Source organism: Nicotiana attenuata, unplaced genomic scaffold (genome assembly GCF_001879085.1).
Source record: "Nicotiana attenuata strain UT unplaced genomic scaffold, NIATTr2, whole genome shotgun sequence".
Classification (NCBI taxonomy): domain Eukaryota; kingdom Viridiplantae; phylum Streptophyta; class Magnoliopsida; order Solanales; family Solanaceae; genus Nicotiana; species Nicotiana attenuata.
Genome location: NW_017672118.1, coordinates 183,714 through 201,937, shown reverse-complemented (window position 1 = coordinate 201,937; position 18,224 = coordinate 183,714). Strand labels below are relative to the sequence as shown.

At 37.8% G+C, this 18,224-nt stretch overlaps 1 protein-coding gene across 1 annotated transcript; it reads left to right on the top strand.

Moving 5' to 3' along the window:
- The first annotated feature begins 1,708 nt into the window (after nt 1-1,708).
- LOC109211934 lies at nt 1,709-13,654 on the top strand. The gene is made up of 8 exons (XM_019375534.1): nt 1,709-1,889; nt 8,538-8,576; nt 8,665-8,700; nt 8,800-8,991; nt 9,080-9,323; nt 9,415-10,337; nt 10,459-11,670; nt 11,982-13,654. Exons 1-8 carry the CDS (start codon nt 1,709-1,711, stop codon nt 13,652-13,654), a joined length of 4,500 nt encoding a protein of 1,499 aa, XP_019231079.1.
- Nucleotides 13,655-18,224: the final 4,570 nt, after the last annotated feature.

Below are 18,224 nucleotides of genomic sequence, written 5' to 3'. Positions count from 1 at the left end.
AATTCCCAACTCCGAGCACAAATGACCCATCAAAACCCAATTTGAAATACCAAAACTCAAGCCCTAGTTCTTCCCCCTTTTTGATAAATTTTAATGAATTTCTAGGTTGATTCTACCATTAAATCATGTATTATAGAACTCACCTACAATCAATCCCAGTCAAAATCCCCTTCAATTCTCGTCCAAAAGCTCTTAAGGATGTTCAAAAATGGAGGAAAATACCTTAGCTCGCCGAACATAATGAAACTTTAAATCCCTTTTTTTGTCCAGACATTTTCGCTTCTGCGATCAATAAACCGCTTCTGCAGTTTCCGCTTTTGCGGAAATTATTCCGCTCCTGCGGAGTTCCACTATTAGCCAGGACCGCTTCTGCGGTCAAGGTCCGCATCTGCGGACTCTAGCTTCTGCGGAAAATCATCCGCTTCTGCGAAAATCATCCGCTTCTGCGGAAATCCCCCAATAGCCAAAATCCGCACCTGCGATGCCCTTCACCGCATCTGCGGTCCTATTTTGGCAGATGCGGAAATACCAGAACCAGCAAAACTCAGCAATAACACAAGTCCAAAAATTCATCCCGATGGCCATCCGAAATCACCCCGAGGCCCCCGGGACCTCAACCAAAAGTGCCAATCCATCCTAAAATATCATTCAAACTTGATCCAATCATCAAAACACCACAAACAACACCAAAACCATCAAATTACATCGGATTCAAGCCTAAATTCTTCTAAAACTTCCGAAACACGCATTTGATCAAAAACCCAACCGAAACACATCCGAATGACCTGAAATTTTGCACACACATCCCAAATCACCTAAAGCTACAACAACTCTCGAAATTCCATTCCGACCCTCGGATCAAAACTCACCTATCAACCGGAATTCGCCAAAATACTAACTTCGCCAACTCAAGCCTAATTCTACACCGGACCTCCAAAATCACTTCCGATCATGCTCCTAAGTCACAAATCATCCCCCGAAGCTAACCAAATCACCGGAAAACACATCCGAGCCCTCTAACTCATAAGTCAACATCCGGTTGACTTTTCCAAACCAAACCTTCCTTAAAGAGACTAAGTGTCTCATTTCCTTCTAAAACCAACCCAAATCAACTCGTTCACACAAGACTCTTATAATGAAGCATAAAGAAGCAGAAAATGGGGAAAACGGGGCAGTAACTCACATGACGACGGGTCGGGTCGTCACATTATGGATGCATAAAGGAATATTAGAAGAACTCTCTGTATTTTCTTTTTATAGATGGATTATAGTGATGACACTCAAGGTGTATTTTAATCTTTCATTCTTGACAGTGTATATTTCTGAAACAAAGAAGCTGGGACTGTTTGGGGCCACTCCTTATCAAACGTTTCTTTTGGCTGAGATTTGAGAGGCTACTTAATACTTTGATATGTCAAATTCAATCTGTACAGGTTCCACTAGACAAATCTGCATTTACTAAAATCATTATCACCTGCTGATCATGATCAATCAGTGAACAAGAATAGCCTGTTGTTCAGGAACTTGAAAAGCTTGGTTCTTTGGTGGCTGCTTATTTGGGGCTTAAATGCATGTGTTTAATTAGTGGAGATATAAGGATTAAAGTTTAACATTACAAAGGAACACTAAAGAAAAAAATGCAAAGAATTGAAAAGTAACGAAAAAAAGAGAAAATGTTAAATGCAGAATTTAGGCAACAAATTTGTAAATGAAGCAGCGAAGCGAGGGTCACTTTGCGAGACCGGAACCGGAGCATAAGAGACCAGAAAAGTCCTGGACATCGAAGCGAGGGTCACTTCGCGAGACCGGGATCGGAGCAGAAGAGACCAGAAAAGTCCTGGACAGCGAAGCGAGAGTCACTACTACGAGACCAGGACCAGAGCAGAAAAGTTTAGCTTCTCATATTAAAGATAAGTTAAAGGAAAAAAAGGTCTTAAAATGCAAAAATCACAAAATAAAGCAAAAGAAAACCAACTTTTTTAAATACACTATTGCTTTCTCCTCAAAATCAGTAGACAGATCTAATCCTATTTACGTTGTGTTGTAAACCATTAAAACACACCAAAACCCAACTTCAATATTATTGTATTCAGAAAAACAAAAGACTGGGATTTATATTAAAATATAGAATTACTTTAAAAAAATACGATGAAATACAAATACACCATTTAAAGCGAAAAAGAGGCGCAGTATATGCCCTGTATTGTCAACTGCATTCAACACACGGCTTTTCAACTTCTCACACCTAAGTCAGTATCTACTCAGTTTAACATGGAAGAAGAGAAGAAGCTCGCAAGAAAAAATAGGATGAACATACGCAAGCAGAAACGGCCGAAATATTGTTCGGAAAATAATGGTATGAACTTTTATCCACTATTTTGCAGATTTGCCTGACTGCTGCTTACAGGCTCTTTGTTCACTACTTCCAAATACTACATATTTCCTAACTCCTCTTATGTTATCTCTAATTTTCCTTGGGCTAATTGCCACACGTAATTCTTTAAATTTTTTGTGGCTATTGGATGTCTCAAAAGCTCTATCAATGTCGACCGTACACTTGCATAAGTTATTAGTTAAGTAAATTTTTATGTGTTCTTTTGAAAAAATTAATCGTCATGTACGTTGCAGAAGTGATATATGTTGTAGTGTTTAAATTAACTTAACTGAACTACTAATTTTAGAGATGCGGTGACTTAAAGTTGTTGACTATGTTCAATTTTCTTAATTAATGATCTATATCTCTTTCATCTAAAAATCTGAAAAGACAAAAAATATTAGGCGATAGTTTAATTTAGTGGAATAGTGATTAAGGATATGTATGATAATGCTAAGACTCGGGTGAGGACTTGGGGTGGTGACTCAGAGCATTTCCCTGTGGTGATGGGGTTGCACCAGGGATCGGCTCTTAGCCCATTTTTATTTGCCTTGGCGATGGATGTATTGTCGCGTCACATCCAAGGGGAGGTGCCTTGGTGCATGCTATTTGCTTATGATATAGTGTTGATTGACGAGACGCGTAGCGGAGTTAACGCGAGGTTGGAGGTTTGGAGACAGACCTTGGAGTCTAAAGGTTTCAAACTGAGTAGAACCAAGACGGAATACTTGGAGTGCAAGTTTAGTGACGGGACCCATGATGCAGACGTAGAGGTTAAGCTTGATGCTCAAGTTATCCCCAAGAGAGCGAGTTTTAAGTATCTCGGGTCTATTATCCAGGGTAACAGGGAGATTGATGAAGATGTCGCGCATCGCATTGGAGCGGGATGGATGAAGTGGAGGCTCGCTTTCGGTGTTTTGTGTGATAGGAATGTGCCTCTAAGACTTAAGGGTAAGTTTTATAGAGTGGTGGTTCGATCGGCTATGTTGTATGGGGCTGAGNGGTTCCAAACTGAATAAATGACGCACGGTAAGGAATTAAATGAAGTTGAAATTTTCCTAACAGTTACATAGCTTCTCGTAGATAAGCACAGACGTCTCTGTACCGATCAGCGAGACTCTAATAAACCGGCCTGTGTTCCGTGACTCCTATGAACCTATAGCTCTGATACCAACTTGTCACGACCCCAGTTCACCCTCCATGAACATGTCGTGAGGGCACCTAGTTCCTACAACTAGGTAAGCCTAACAATGCGGAAATTCAATATAACTCGCGAAAATAATTAATCAAAACTGAACATATGTAAAATAATAGTTGTATATAAGGCCGCTCGGCCTATACAACTCAAAGAAATGCGGAAGTCTACAACTCAATCCCAAAACCCGGAAACTCACGGGAAACACAGGCTAATAGAAAGGAAATACACTGCTCTAACTCCAGAATGTCTACACAACCGAAAGAAAGGAAGGTCATATACTAAAGCTGGAATAAGATAGAGACTTCTGGTCTACGGACGTGGCAGATATACCTCAAAGTCTCTGCTAGATCTCTCCTCCGCGAGGATAGTACGCCTGGGTGGAGGTACCTGGAGCTGCACATGAAAAACATGCGCAGAAGGGGCATGAGTACACCACAACGGTACTCAGTAAGTGCCAAGCCTAACCTCGGTTGGGTAGTGACGAGGAAGGTCAGGGCCCTACTGAGATAAAATAAAATAATAAGGTTGACAACAGTATGAAATAAACAGAAATAATGAGATACAGGTATTGAGTAAATCGAATTACACAAAACAACAATTTATACACAGAAAATAAGATAACACAGAGTAAACAGCTCAATACCAACACAAATAATGAGGATCTCCCAGGATACCCTCCCGTAGTCCACCGTATGAATATATCTGAAGGATCTCCCGGGATACCGTCCCGTATTCCATTTTATCAATCTGTCCGAGGAGCTCCCGGGATACCGTCCCGTAGTCCACCGTATGAATATATCTGAAGGATCTCCCGGGGTACCGTCCCGTAGTCCAACTATCAATATGCTGGGGATCTTTCGGGAATCTAACCCGTAGTCCCAAAGTAAATGTGCAGGGGGATCTCCCGGGAATCTAACCCGTAGTCCCAAAGTAAACAAACAAAGGGGGGAGCTACCGGAATCCCGCATCCGTAGCCCCAATGTAAATGCGCAACCAAAATCAGAGAATATTCAGAAATTGAAGTACAACAATACAATGCAACATATAATTCTGGCCTAACATGCTCCACGTAATTACAATTAAGGCAAATTAAGCAAATAGGCAATTTGGATCAACTAAACATGCTTTTCTATACTAGCACAGGCTATAATAGCAAGCAGAATAAAGCAATTCCGAAAGAAACTCAGTTCAAGTATTTTAAGTAAAAAATCGGGTTTTCAACAATTAGCTCAAGTACGCGCTCGTCACCTCACGTACAAGGCATCAATTACCAAATATCACATCCTAAGGGACAAAATCCCCCACACAAGGTTAGACAAGCCACTTACCTCGAACAAGTGCAAGTCAACCTAAAACCACGCTCTTGCCACGAGTATCTGACTCCAAATGGCTCAAATCTATTCAATTAAATTGCATATTGTAAATAATAATTCAAGTAATTGATTCTACAATTAAATTCTAAGCTAAAACGACGAAATTAGTGTAAAATAGACAAAATAGCCCTCCGGGCCACATCTCGGAATCGGATAAATTTTATATTTTCAGAACCCTCGTACTCTCACGAGTCTACCCATATAAAAATATCTCAAATCGGATGTCAAATACCCACTCAAAACTCAACAATTTAGTCTAAGGATTTTGACCCATTTTTCATTCAAAAATCCGAAAATACGAAGGAAATCATGATTAGATTAGTAGTTATTAAGCATAAGAGAGTAGAGAATCGTTACCCAATCGTTGCTCGTGAAAACCCCTCGAAATTTCTCCCAAAACCGACCTCTAGAAGTCAAAAATGGAAAATGGGAACGAAGTCCCATTTTCAGAACTTAAGTTCTCTGCCCAGGCCCTTTTTTTTCGCTTCTGCGGAAAATTTTCCGCTTCCGCGGATATTTTCCGCTTCTGCGGTACCGCTTCCGCGGCAAAATTTCCGCTTTTGAGGCAATTTTCCGCTTCTGCGGTTATGACAGCAACCAGCACTTTCTCGACACGGAAATGAGCATAACTCCCTCATACGATGTCCAAATTCGACGATTCTTTTTGCTATGGCTCCGAAATTATGATAAGGATCTAATGGTTCAATAAAAACCTAATTTTGAGCTCATTTACTTAATATGGTACCCCTTTAGGTCCAAAGATACGGCGTTGAAACATCAAATAAGAGCGCAATACAACCCGAAACACACCCGAGGCCCCCGGGACCTCAACTGAAAGCACCAATGCATCTTAAAACATTATTCAAACTTGTTCCAATCCTCAAAACACCTCAAACAACGCCAAAACCATCAAATTACATCGAATTCAAGCCTAAGTTCCTCTAAAACTTCCAAAACACGCATTCGATCAAAAATCCAACCAAAACACATCTGAATGACCTGAAATTTTGCACACATATCCCAAATCACCTAACGAAGCTATAACAACTCTCGGAATTCCGTTCCGACCCTCAGATCAAAATTTCACCTATCAACCGAAAATCGCCAAAATACTAACTTCGCCAATTCAAGCCTAAATTAGCTACGGACTTCTAAAATTCATTCCGAACACGCTCCCAACCTCGAAATCACTTAACGGAGCTAATGGAACCATCGGATTTTCATTCCGAGGCCGTCTTCATAGTGTTCCAACTACGGACCATTGTCCAACACTTAAGCTCTCTTAGGGACTAAGTGTCCCAAAACTCTCTGAAACTCAACACCGAACGTCCCGGCAAACCAAAATAGCGGAAATGAACTTAGGGGAAATAGTTAATAGGGGATCGGGGCGTAAATTTCAAAAACGACCGGCCGGGTCGTTACAGTGGGAGTAGCCTCCGTGGAGGACAAGATGCGGGAGTCGAGGATGAGATGGTTCGGACATGTTAAGAGAAGAAGCATTGATGCACCAGTTAGGAGGTGTGAGAGGTTGGCCATGGAGAGTTTGAGAAGAGGTCGAGGTAGGCCTAAGAAGTATTGGAGAGAGGTGATTAGGCAGCACATGGCGCTGCTTCAGCTCACCGAGGACATGACCCTTGATAGGAGAGTGTGGAGGTCAAGGATTAAGGTAGAAGGTTAGTTGGTAGTTTGTAGTTGTTCACCGATAGTCTTTGTAGTATGCATGTCCCTTCATATTCTTAGTTTTTTATTATGTTATGTGGTTTTGTTCGCCCCAGGTATTGTATTCCCTGTATCTATTATTTGGTGCCACTTATCCTTTATCTTTCCCTTTTTTTTTTAATCTTCCATCTTTCTTCCTCCCTTGCTTTCCTCTTCTTCTTCTTGCCCTTCCTGTGCCGAGGAACTATTGGAAACAGCCTCTCTACCTGAATTAGGTAGGGGTAAGGTCTGCGTACAGACTACCCTCCCCAGACCCCACTTGTTGGGATCAAACTGGTTTGTTGTTGTTGTAGTCATGAGGCTCACCGATTTTAATTAGGACATTTCTATTATGTAGATACAAAAGAAACTTAGCTAGAGTGATTAGAAAGAAATTGAAATTAATATCAGAATTAAACTTAGCTATACAATGTTTACAATGCAACTAAAAGCGCGAATAATCTCCTGTGATCTAATGTAATGTAGACGAGTCGAGTAATAGGCGATTATATCGAGAATTATATTTGTGTCGAAAGCTCAGGTTCAAATCTTATCAAATGTCCTGTTTTTCCAAGGGGGGAATATGGCACAAGCATTGAGTTCCCGACATTCTATTTTTTTTTTTGCAGGCTAGAAAAAAGTGAAACGCCTTCACGCGTGTGTAATGATATCTGAATCATTTTGAAATCTTTAAGTTCTGCCTTTGTATTATTAAACGTTCGTGCTAATAGTTGATTTGCGTTTGTACCTGCCTGCTTATTCTACCCAAAATTTTTGATTAAATCCTTAAGTTTCTTAAACATACATTGATTTGAACTTTGCAGCAACTACGCTTTGCAACATCACAAGGTTCTTGATCTTTTGAACAAACTAATCATCATTTTGTCGTTAGTGTTTGGGATGTAAACGTTGTTCATAAAAGATGAGAGCTCTCAATATGAAAACTATAAATAACGGGAAGAAAAATAGGTGTGCTAAGCTAGGATACAAGTTCCTTTTATGGTTTGGTCAATAATGAAATTACTAGAATACATCAAATCAGTACCGTCTTATAATGAATATTTTTGCAGAGTATTAGGAATTCAAGATAATCTGGAGATTAGTTCATGAGATGACTGAGAAAATAAAGCTTACAACTGCAACGACACTTAATTTAATATGTGGATATGTACTTGTGGAGAGAAAGGTTTGGCTAGAAAATTAGTAGATATGTTTATAAAATCAAAGTTATTCAATTATAGATTTTAGGCATTCATTTACTGCAATTTTACAGTCCCTTATGCGTGTCATGAATGGCTGTATTAGCCAATGTTGGTTTAATGTTATCTTGCTGATATTTTATTCCACTTCTTTTAGTTAGCTGATTTGTATGTTTTATGGTTTACTGACTTTATTTGTCCTGCTACTATCAGAGGGGATGCTTTTGGAAAATAAAAGGCAACACAACTTTTAACAGACATAACAATTCGTCAACATTTCACATGATTACATTATACACCTTTAGAGAGTTGTGCACACGCTTCATCGTCTCAATCTCAAGCACGATATCCAAATTTACCTCAAGAGAAACATTTGCAATTTGGTTTGTCAACTTCAAATGTGCAGAGAAATTATCTTCTACCAGATTTTTATGAGCTACCCCTACTGCAAGGTTCTTATTATAAATAAAATTATTTATATAACATGAATCGTTTATATATACTAACGGCATTTTATTATAACTTATTATTAGAACTTGAGGATGTCAATATTGATGGTGATGTACCGGGTATGTTTTTAATCAATAAATTTTTTAGCTATTAAATTACACAAATAAACTACATTTATACTAATATTCAAAATACTGGTAGTTTGATTAAATTCTTAACGTAATAATACGTGAAAACAATCGCAGAAAATAATGATGCCACTGAAGATGAAGACGAGTATGAAGGTATGTCTATCTTAACACAAACAATGATTCATTCATGTCCGCTTATCAATTTATATGGCTAACTTAATATGATTTTAATACTATTTAGAGCCTGATGTTGGATATGCAATTATTGACAATGAAGGTATGCATATTTATTATTTCTATATGTATATACAATAAGTAGGCATACCATAACATAACACCTTGACATTAATCTTACATTTGCTTCTTTTATTCATAGAGTACTGCGATATAGGCGATCCTACATACGAATGTGAACATTGTGGTGCTTACTTCTGGTACGAAGAAAGAATCAACAAGAATGTCAAAGCTAAAAAACCAGAGTTCTCTTTGTGTTGTAATCATGGAAAGATACACCTACCAAAGCCAAAAGAACCTCCCACAATTTTAAAACACTTATTATTCGGATCAGGTAACAAGAAAATCTACTTTTACCATACTTCAATAGTATCTTCAATATATGAATAAATATTGATTCACCAACAAATACTTTTATCTAGGTCCAAAAAGTAACCATTTCAGAGATAATATTAGATATAACTCAATGTTTTCATTTACCTCAATGGGAGGAAAAGTTGATGCTTCTGTCAACCAAACAAAGGGGCCAAGAACATTCAAATTATCTGGACAAAACTATCATCAAATCGGGAGTTTATTGCCTCCCGAAGGATCCACCCCCAAGTTTGCACAATTATATATATACGACACAGAAAACGAAGTTCAGAATAGAATTCATGCACTGGGGTTAGTATTCAATTATTCTAAATTTATATATGCATGAATAATCTAACAAAAAAAAACTTAGATCAATTTTATAAAACCTATTTTTATGCAGTCGTGGTGAAAGAATAAACCAACTTCATGCTGAAATTGTTCAAGATCTAAAACAAATACTTGATGAGCAGAATGTTTTGACAAAGTCATTTAGAATGGTCAGAGACAAATTTCAGGAAGATACTCACTCCAATTTTAGACTCAGATTGATAGAAAAACGGAACTATGATGGAAGAAGATATAACTTACCAACAATTTCAGAGGTTGCTGCTTTGGTAGTTGGAGATTTTGATGTATTTAGATGTGACCGAGACATCATCGTTGAAACCCAATATGGACATCTACAAAGGATAAATGAGTTGAATGCTACCTATTTAGGTCTTCAGTATCCTTTATTGTTCCCATTTGGTGAAGATGGTTATAGGGAAGACATTCCTTTAAATGGAAATGACGAATCAAGTGGAGGAAGGCATTTTGTTAGCATGCGTGAATATTTTGCATACAAAATTCAAGAAAGGAATGGCGAAGTACCAACAATTGTAAACTCAAGACGATTATTTCAACAATTCTTGGTCGATGGATTTACAATGGTTGAATCGTCTAGGTTAAAGTATATTAGAACTCATCAAAAACAGTTGCGAGCTCATATGTATAAAGGATTAGAAGATGCAGTTTTACATGGAGAGATAAATCCTTCTTCTCAAGGTAAAAGGGTAATTCTTTCATCCAGCTTCACAGGGGGTGCAAGATACATGATTCAAAATTATCAAGATGCTATGGCGATCTGCAAGTGGGCTGAATATCCAAATCTCTTCATCACATTTACTTGCAACCCAAAGTGGCCTGAAATTAGTAGATTTGTAAAGAGCAGGGGCTTGCAACCAGAAGATCGCCCAGACATTTTATCTAGGGTGTTCAAAATCAAATTGGATCGTTTAATAAAGGATTTGAAAGAGAAACAAATTTTTGGACCAGTTAAATCAGGTATATAATTAAACTTTTTAAATAAATTCTTATGATATTTATAATCTAATTTAATAAAGCATTTTATCTTACATATAAATTACAAGCAATTACCCCAATCGCAAATTATTATTTTTTGCAGTGATATATACTATAGAATTCCAAAAACGGGGGTTGCCTCATGCACACATATTGCTCTTTCTTCATAATAAATATCCAAATGTTGGAGATATAGATCAAATAATTTCAGCAGAAATACCAGATGAATCGGTTGATTCGTATTATTATAATGCCGTGAAGAATTTCATGATGCATGGCCCGTGCGGTTCTGCTAGAAAATCGTCTCCTTGCATGCGTAATGGTAGATGTACAAAACACTTTCCAAAGAAGTTTGTAGAAACTACCACAATCGATGAAGATGGATATCCTATATATAAAAGAAGGGACAATGGTAGAACTATCGAGAAAGAAGATATTGAATTGGATAACAGGTACGTGGTTCCACACAATAGGTATTTATTGTTGAAGTATGGTGCACATATAAATGTTGAATGGTGCAATCAATCTCGCTCAATCAAGTACTTATTTAAGTACGTTAATAAGGGTCATGATCGTGTGACAGCAGCTTTTTCTCAAAGTGTGAATGAGGAGGACTCATCGGCTATTGATGAAATAAAAATGTATTATGATTGTCGATACATATCACCATGTGAAGCTGCTTGGAGAATTTTTAAATTTCCAATTCAATTTAGAGAACCTTCAGTAGAAAGACTTTCCTTTCATCTACCAAATGAACAGACAGTTATTTTCTCTGATGATGATCCAATTGATGATGTTGCCAATAGACCAAGTATAAGGGAATCAAAGTTTTTAAGCTGGTTTGAGGCAAATAATACATACGAAGAAGCAAGAGAATTAACTTATGCAGAATTTCCTCTTAAGTTTGTGTGGAATAAAAAACTAAAAAAGTGGGAAAAAAGAAGAAATTCTATTTTTTCAATAGGGAGAATATTCTTTGTACCCCCTGGAAGTGGAGAGCAATATTACCTTCGAATGTTGTTGAATGTCATTAAAGGACCTAAGTGTTATGAAGATTTACGCAGAATTAACAATCAAGACCATTTAACTTTTAGAGATGCATGTTATGCACTGGGTTTATTAGATGATGACAAAGAGTATATAGATGCCATAAAGGAGGCAAGTAATTGGGGAATGCCATCATATCTTAGGCAATTATTTGGTATGTTACTATTATCCAAATCAATGTCACGGCCAGAATGTGTTTGGGAGGCAACATGGATTTTATTATCAGATGATATCTTACATGAACAAAGAAGAATATTGGATAATCCAGGTATACAATTCGACTTTCTTCTTAAGATTTAAATATTATAAAATTGTTAAAATATTTCTACATTTTTTTTGCATACAGATTAAACCTTACTATAATCTATGATTTACATTTACGCTTGCAACTTATGAGCGATTAATTATTAATATATTTTGATTGAAACATAATCGATGTAGCCTTCCAATAAAGTAAAGTAACATTAATTTGCTTTTATTATTTCTAAAGGAAATCATTTTGCTCTTTTCTTTATATGACTCATGGAAACTAAATATTTTTATCATTAATTAATTAATTATATACTTTTGTTATTTTAGAGGCTGAGCTAACAAATGATGAATTAAAGAATCGTTGTCTACAAAAGTTGAAAAATTTGTTGAAAGGTTGCGGAAGAACGTTATACGATTTTCCAACAATGCCAACACCGGTTTTCAATGAAGAAGAATTTGACAACACTAATAGACTAATCTGCGAAGAACTACGTTATAATAGGTGCTCTTTGTCTAAGGAACATGAAGAATTATTTGCTAAGTTGACAATTGAGCAAAAGTTAGTTTATGACAGAATTATCAAATCAGTGCATGAGGAAAAAGGTGAATTCTTCTTTTTATATGGTCATGGAGGAACCGGGAAGACATTTATTTGGAGGACTTTGTCTTCTGCCATAAGATCTAAAGGAGACATTATGTTAACAGTTGCGTCCAGCGGAATTGCATCTCTTTTGTTATCAGGAGGTCGAACAACTCATTCGAGATTTGCAATCCCACTCAATGCAACTGAAGATTCAACATGTAATACCAAACAAGGTACTCCTCTGTCAAAATTGATTGTCAAGACAAAGTTAATTATTTGGGATGAAGCACCAATGATTCATAGATATTGTTTTGAAGCTCTAGACAGAACTCTAAGAGATATTCTTAGATTTAAAGATGCTTCCAATTTAGATCGACCATTTGGAGTAAAAACGATTGTTCTTGGTGGTGACTTCAGACAACTACTTCCAATCATTCCAAAAGGTACTAGACAAGATATTGTTAATGCTGCCCTTAATTCTTCATATTTGTGGAATCACTGTCATGTCTTAAAGCTAACAAAAAATATGAGGTTGGAAGGAAATCAGGTGGATTCACATTTGAATGATCTAAGACAATTTTCTAATTGGATTTTAGCAATTGGTGATGGTATGATTGGAAATTCTGTTGGTGGTATTGAAAAAGTTCACATTCCTGATGATCTTATCATAAATAATTGTGGCGATCCAATTTCTGCGCTTGTGGATAGTACATATCCAGGTTTTTTAAGTCATTGCAGTGATATAACATACCTACAACAAAGAGGAATTCTTGCTCCCACTCTTGACATGATTGAATCAATCAACGAATACATGGTTTCACTAAACCAAAGTCAACCAAAAACATTTTTGAGTTTCGATACAATTTGCATGTCAGACGATGCTTTTACAGGTTTGGAACACGTACATACACCCGAATTCCTAAACACTATTAAGTGTTCTGGAATTCCAAATCATGTTGTCACTTTGAAAGTGGGTGTCCCAGTGATGTTATTGAGAAATACAGACCCATCTTCAGGGCTATGTAATGGAACAAGATTAATCATCACTAGACTCGGAAATCGGGTTATCGAAGCAAAAGTTTTATCGGGAAATATGGCTGGACAAAAGGTCTTCATTCCGAGAATGTCATTAACTCCATCTGATGCAAGAATATCTTTTAAGTTCCAGCGAAGGCAATTTCTAATAGTTGTAATTTTTGCAATGACTATAAACAAAAGTCAAGGACAATCTTTATCTCATGTTGGGTTATATTTGAAGAAACCGGTCTTCACACATGGCCAGCTTTACGTTGCTCTATCACGGGTTACAAAAAGAAAGAGATTAAAGATTTTGGTTTATGACGATGATGGAGAAATTTCAAATGAAGCAATAAATGTAGTTTACAAAGAAGTTTTCCGTAATTTACTTGGAGAATGAAAGCAAATCTGATCTGAAAGTTCATAACATTTTTGCTTCTCATGCTTCTGTCTTTGCTAAACCATATTGGAAATAAGCTTCAGAAACAATAGTTGACAACTTCAATTGGTATGCTTATATGTTATCTCATCAATATTAGTTGTTACTATAGTTACTTTGAACTAATAAATTCTTATGGTTTAAACATACTAACAAACAACTTGCAATCATCTCTGCCCTTTTACAACAGAGTTCTCGCAATGGATGTTGAGGTTTAAAAAATAAAACTTGCTCCGCTGTCGAAGGTGGAACAAAAGAAGACAAAGACTCTACTGGTAAAATTAATACTAAATCAACTTCCGATTGATTTTGGTTTCATCACACATTTAAATCTGATTAAAGATTTGTGAATTGACAGCTTATAACTTTTACTTACTGATGCATTACAATATGAATCAATTAGTTCCTTTTTATTTCCTTAAAGTGAAAGACCGTCCATTTCAAATAATACTCCTCTATTATCCCTATCATATTTTCTGTTCTTCAACCCTTCTATTTTAATTTTCATCTCATTTTCTCTCTGTTATTTCTATTCCTACCGTATTTTGTGAATCATTTAGAATTTATGCCTTTGTCTTCAAATTTGTGATAGCATTAGTGGAGAAAAAATATCTTCTTTTGAAGTGCTGATAAATTAAATTCGTCCAAATTATAGTTGCAATAGGGTATTACTCGCTAAATGAAAATTTAAATTTCTCTTATGTTCCTTTCGGTGAGTATCAATTGATTACTCATTCTTTTATCAAGTTGTGTAAACCAATAGTAATTCATTGTTCAGGGATGTCAAATATATGTTCATCTATGTTGTTTGGAGCTGCTTGCAGCACTTTCTTCCGATATTTCACTGCATTTTCTATGGTAAAGGTTAGTGCTTTGGGACCGCGAAGCCATATTTCTCATAGGCAAGTCCGCAAATGAATTGAAGGAAGGATTACTTGAGGTATATCAACTAATTAAATTCTTATTTGTTATTTGTAAAATTCTAACGCAAACTTTATTTCTAGAATACTGGCGCTGCTGATGAGCATTACTATCCAGTTGAGTTGAACAATATTCTTCAAAGAAAATTTATGTTTAAGGTTATTGTCAAGAGCTCGAACATTCGGTTGCAAGCTGAAGTTTACAGTGTTGTCAAGCTTACAGATGAGGAGCAATTGATAAGGAAGTATGATCAGGCTGCACATTCAAATGCCTTAACTGTATGTGATCTTCACTCACAAACTTCATAACATATTTAAATTGCGACTTTCTGTTAAATTGCATATTTTGTAGTTTAATTTCTAACTCATTTATTTATTAATGTTTGGTAGGACCTTGACTTCAATACTAATCAAGGCATAGACAGAGAGAAGGAATGCGAGATAAATATATCGTTGACTTTTAATTTGTCCTTCAACATTAAATATAATTATATATCTGCAAGGATATCTTTCTCAATAAATCTGGAGTATTTTTTTTAACTTTAAAGGTTTTGAATGTACACAGTTCTTATTGAGTTGAAGCCACAGTTAAGCCAAACCTGAGGACATTATTGAAATTAGTCCTGTTACTCGAGAAAAAATTGAAGGAGAAGATGCAAAGGAAGAAGGCTGATAAAGACATATTAAAACACTCAACAACTCTTACTTCAACTCTCACCACTAGAAACAAGGTTTTTGATTGAGTCATAGTTCTTATTGTTTTGTGTTTTACATTATTGTATCAGTATACTACTAGAGGAATGCTTGTTTTTTTATCAACTTTTTAAGGGCTTCATGTGGTCTGCGTAAAAAACCAAAATAGCAGATAGTGGACATAGATGCTGCAGATGTGAACAATGAGTTGGCAATCTTAATAATTTGATTTCATTCCCTATTTTCTCTGTATTCACCAGATCAAACTTTTATAGTGCATTCTTGAAGCCACTAACTTTTAAACGGGAATGGTTTAATTTGACTTGATTTAGAGTGTTGCTATGAGTTTGCTTTGTTAATTATCTCTGCTACAGATCATTATCATATCTGTTTTTTGGGTATTGCTTGCTAAACCAAATAAGTTGAACAGGTGTAGGCCAAGTTGGGTATGTTTTTTGTAGTGTTTTCTTACTACTTTATTATACGAATATCTGTTACATTAAACAAACAACAACTACCCAGTAAAATCCTATATAGTGGGGTCTGGGGAGGGTAATGTGTACGCAGACCTTACCCCTGCCCCGATAGGGGCAGAGAGGCTGTTTCCGATAGACCCTCGGCTCAGAAAGTCGAAAATAAAGTAAGAAAAACCAAGAGGAGAGAATTCATTAGTAACTCCAGTAGAAATCTTAATAGTAACAGAAACATAAAAACCGAAAGATGAATGACATGCAATAACATTGACCATAATCTAAGGCTCGGGGCTAAGACAAACAACAAGAATAGTATGGGTCTAACATAAACTGTAAGCCATCTAAGGCCAATCCTAATCCAACCCCGCCTCACCCCCGGAATGAAGTAAGGAAAGCTTTACTACCCCTATCCTACAACCTTAATGCTTGACCTCCAAGCCTTCCTATCAAGGGCCATGTCCTCGGAAATGAGCAGTCGAGCCATGTCCTGCCTGATCACCGCTCCCCAATACTTCTTAGGTCTCCCTCTACCTTTTCTCGTACCCACCACGGCCAACCGCTCACACCTCCTCGCCGGTGCATCGAGGCTTCTCCTCTACACGTGCCCGAACCATCTGAGCCTCACTTCCCGCATCTTGTCATCCACAGGGGCGACGCCCACCTTCTTCCGAATATCTTCATTCTTAATCTTGTCTATCCTAGTGTGCCCGCACATCCACCTCAGCATCCGCATCTCTGCTACTTTTATCCTCTGGATATGGGAGTTCTTAACCGGCCAGCACTCTGCCCCATACAACATGGCCGGTCTAACTACAGCTCTATAAAACTTACCTTTGAGTGTCGGTGACACTTTCTTGTCACACAAGACTCCAGATGCAAGCCTCCATTTCATCCAGCCCGCCCCTATGCGGTGAGTGACGTCCTCGTCGATCTCTCCATCCCCCTGAGTCATCGACCCAAGGTACTTGAAGCTATCTCGCTTGGGGATGGCCTGTGGCCCAAGCCTCATGTCCCCGCCTACATCCCTCGACTCAGCGCTAAACTTGCATTCCAGGTACTCTGTCTTAGACCTGCTCAATTTGAAACCCTTAGACTCGAGAGTCTGTCTCCAAACCTCCAATCTCTCGTTAACATCGTTCCTCGTCTCGTCAATTAGAACTATGTCGTCAGCAAACAACATACACCATGGCACCTCCCCTTGAATATGGTGTGTCAAAGCATCCATCACCAAGGCAAATAAGAACGGGCTAAGCGTTGAGCCTTGGTGTAATCCCATAACAACCGGGAAATGCTCCGAGACGCCTCCCACCGTCCTAACCTTAGTCTTAGCTCCATCATACATGTCCTTGATCGCTCGTATGTAGGCTACCGGCACGCCCTTCGCCTCAAGACATCTCTAGAGCACCTCCCTAGGAACCTTATCATACGCTTTCTCCAAGTCAATAAACACCATGTGCAGATCCTTCTTCTTATCCCTGTACTGTTCCACCAACCTCCTAATAAGGTGGATAGCCTCCGTAGTGGAGCGGCCCGTCATGAACCCAAACTGATTGTCGGATATAGACGTCGTCTTCCTCACCCTCACCTCCACCACCCTCTCCCAGACTTTCATGGTATGGCTAAGTAACTTGATACCCCTATAATTGTTACAACACTGGATATCACCTTTGTTCTTGTACAACGGTACCACTGTACTCGACCTCCATTCATCCGGCATCCTCTTCGTCCTAAAAATTACATTGAACAACCCAGTCAACCATTCCAATCCTGCTCGACCCACACACTTCCAAAACTCAACCGGAATTTCATCTGGCCCGGTCGCTCTACCCCTACTCATCTTACGTAACGCCCCCACGACCTCATCCACCTTAATGCGCCTGCAATACCTAAAATCTCGGAGATTCTCCGAATGCCCCAAGTCCCCTAGCGCTATATCTCGGTCCCCCTCCTCATTCAGAAGACCATAAAAGTACGTATGCCATCTCTGCTTGATCTGGGACTCTCCCATCAATACTCTACCATCCTCGTCTTTGATGCACCTTACTTGGTCCAGATCCCGGGCCTTCCTCTCCTTCGCTTTAGCCAGCCGAAACAACTTCCTTTCCCCGCCTTTCTCCTCTAATTCCTCGTATAGTTCCAAAACATGATAGCATTTGCATGCTTTTTGTATTTACCGTCTTTTCTAAGGTATATTTTCTTATGAAAAATTATATTTATTATTCTCCGCGCAACGCGCGGGTACGGATACTAGTGTATTTGAAAAGCTGGTTAAACTTTAATAGCCGGCTCAAAAAGTGGCAAACTCAATTTTTTCAATTATACACATCCTGCTTCTAACACAACATAAAAACTAAATAAAGAAACCTTAGGATTCAAGTGAACATTAGTTTATGTTCTTCAAGGCTCATAACTGACTCAAGATGTTACTATGTAGCTTACAGAACA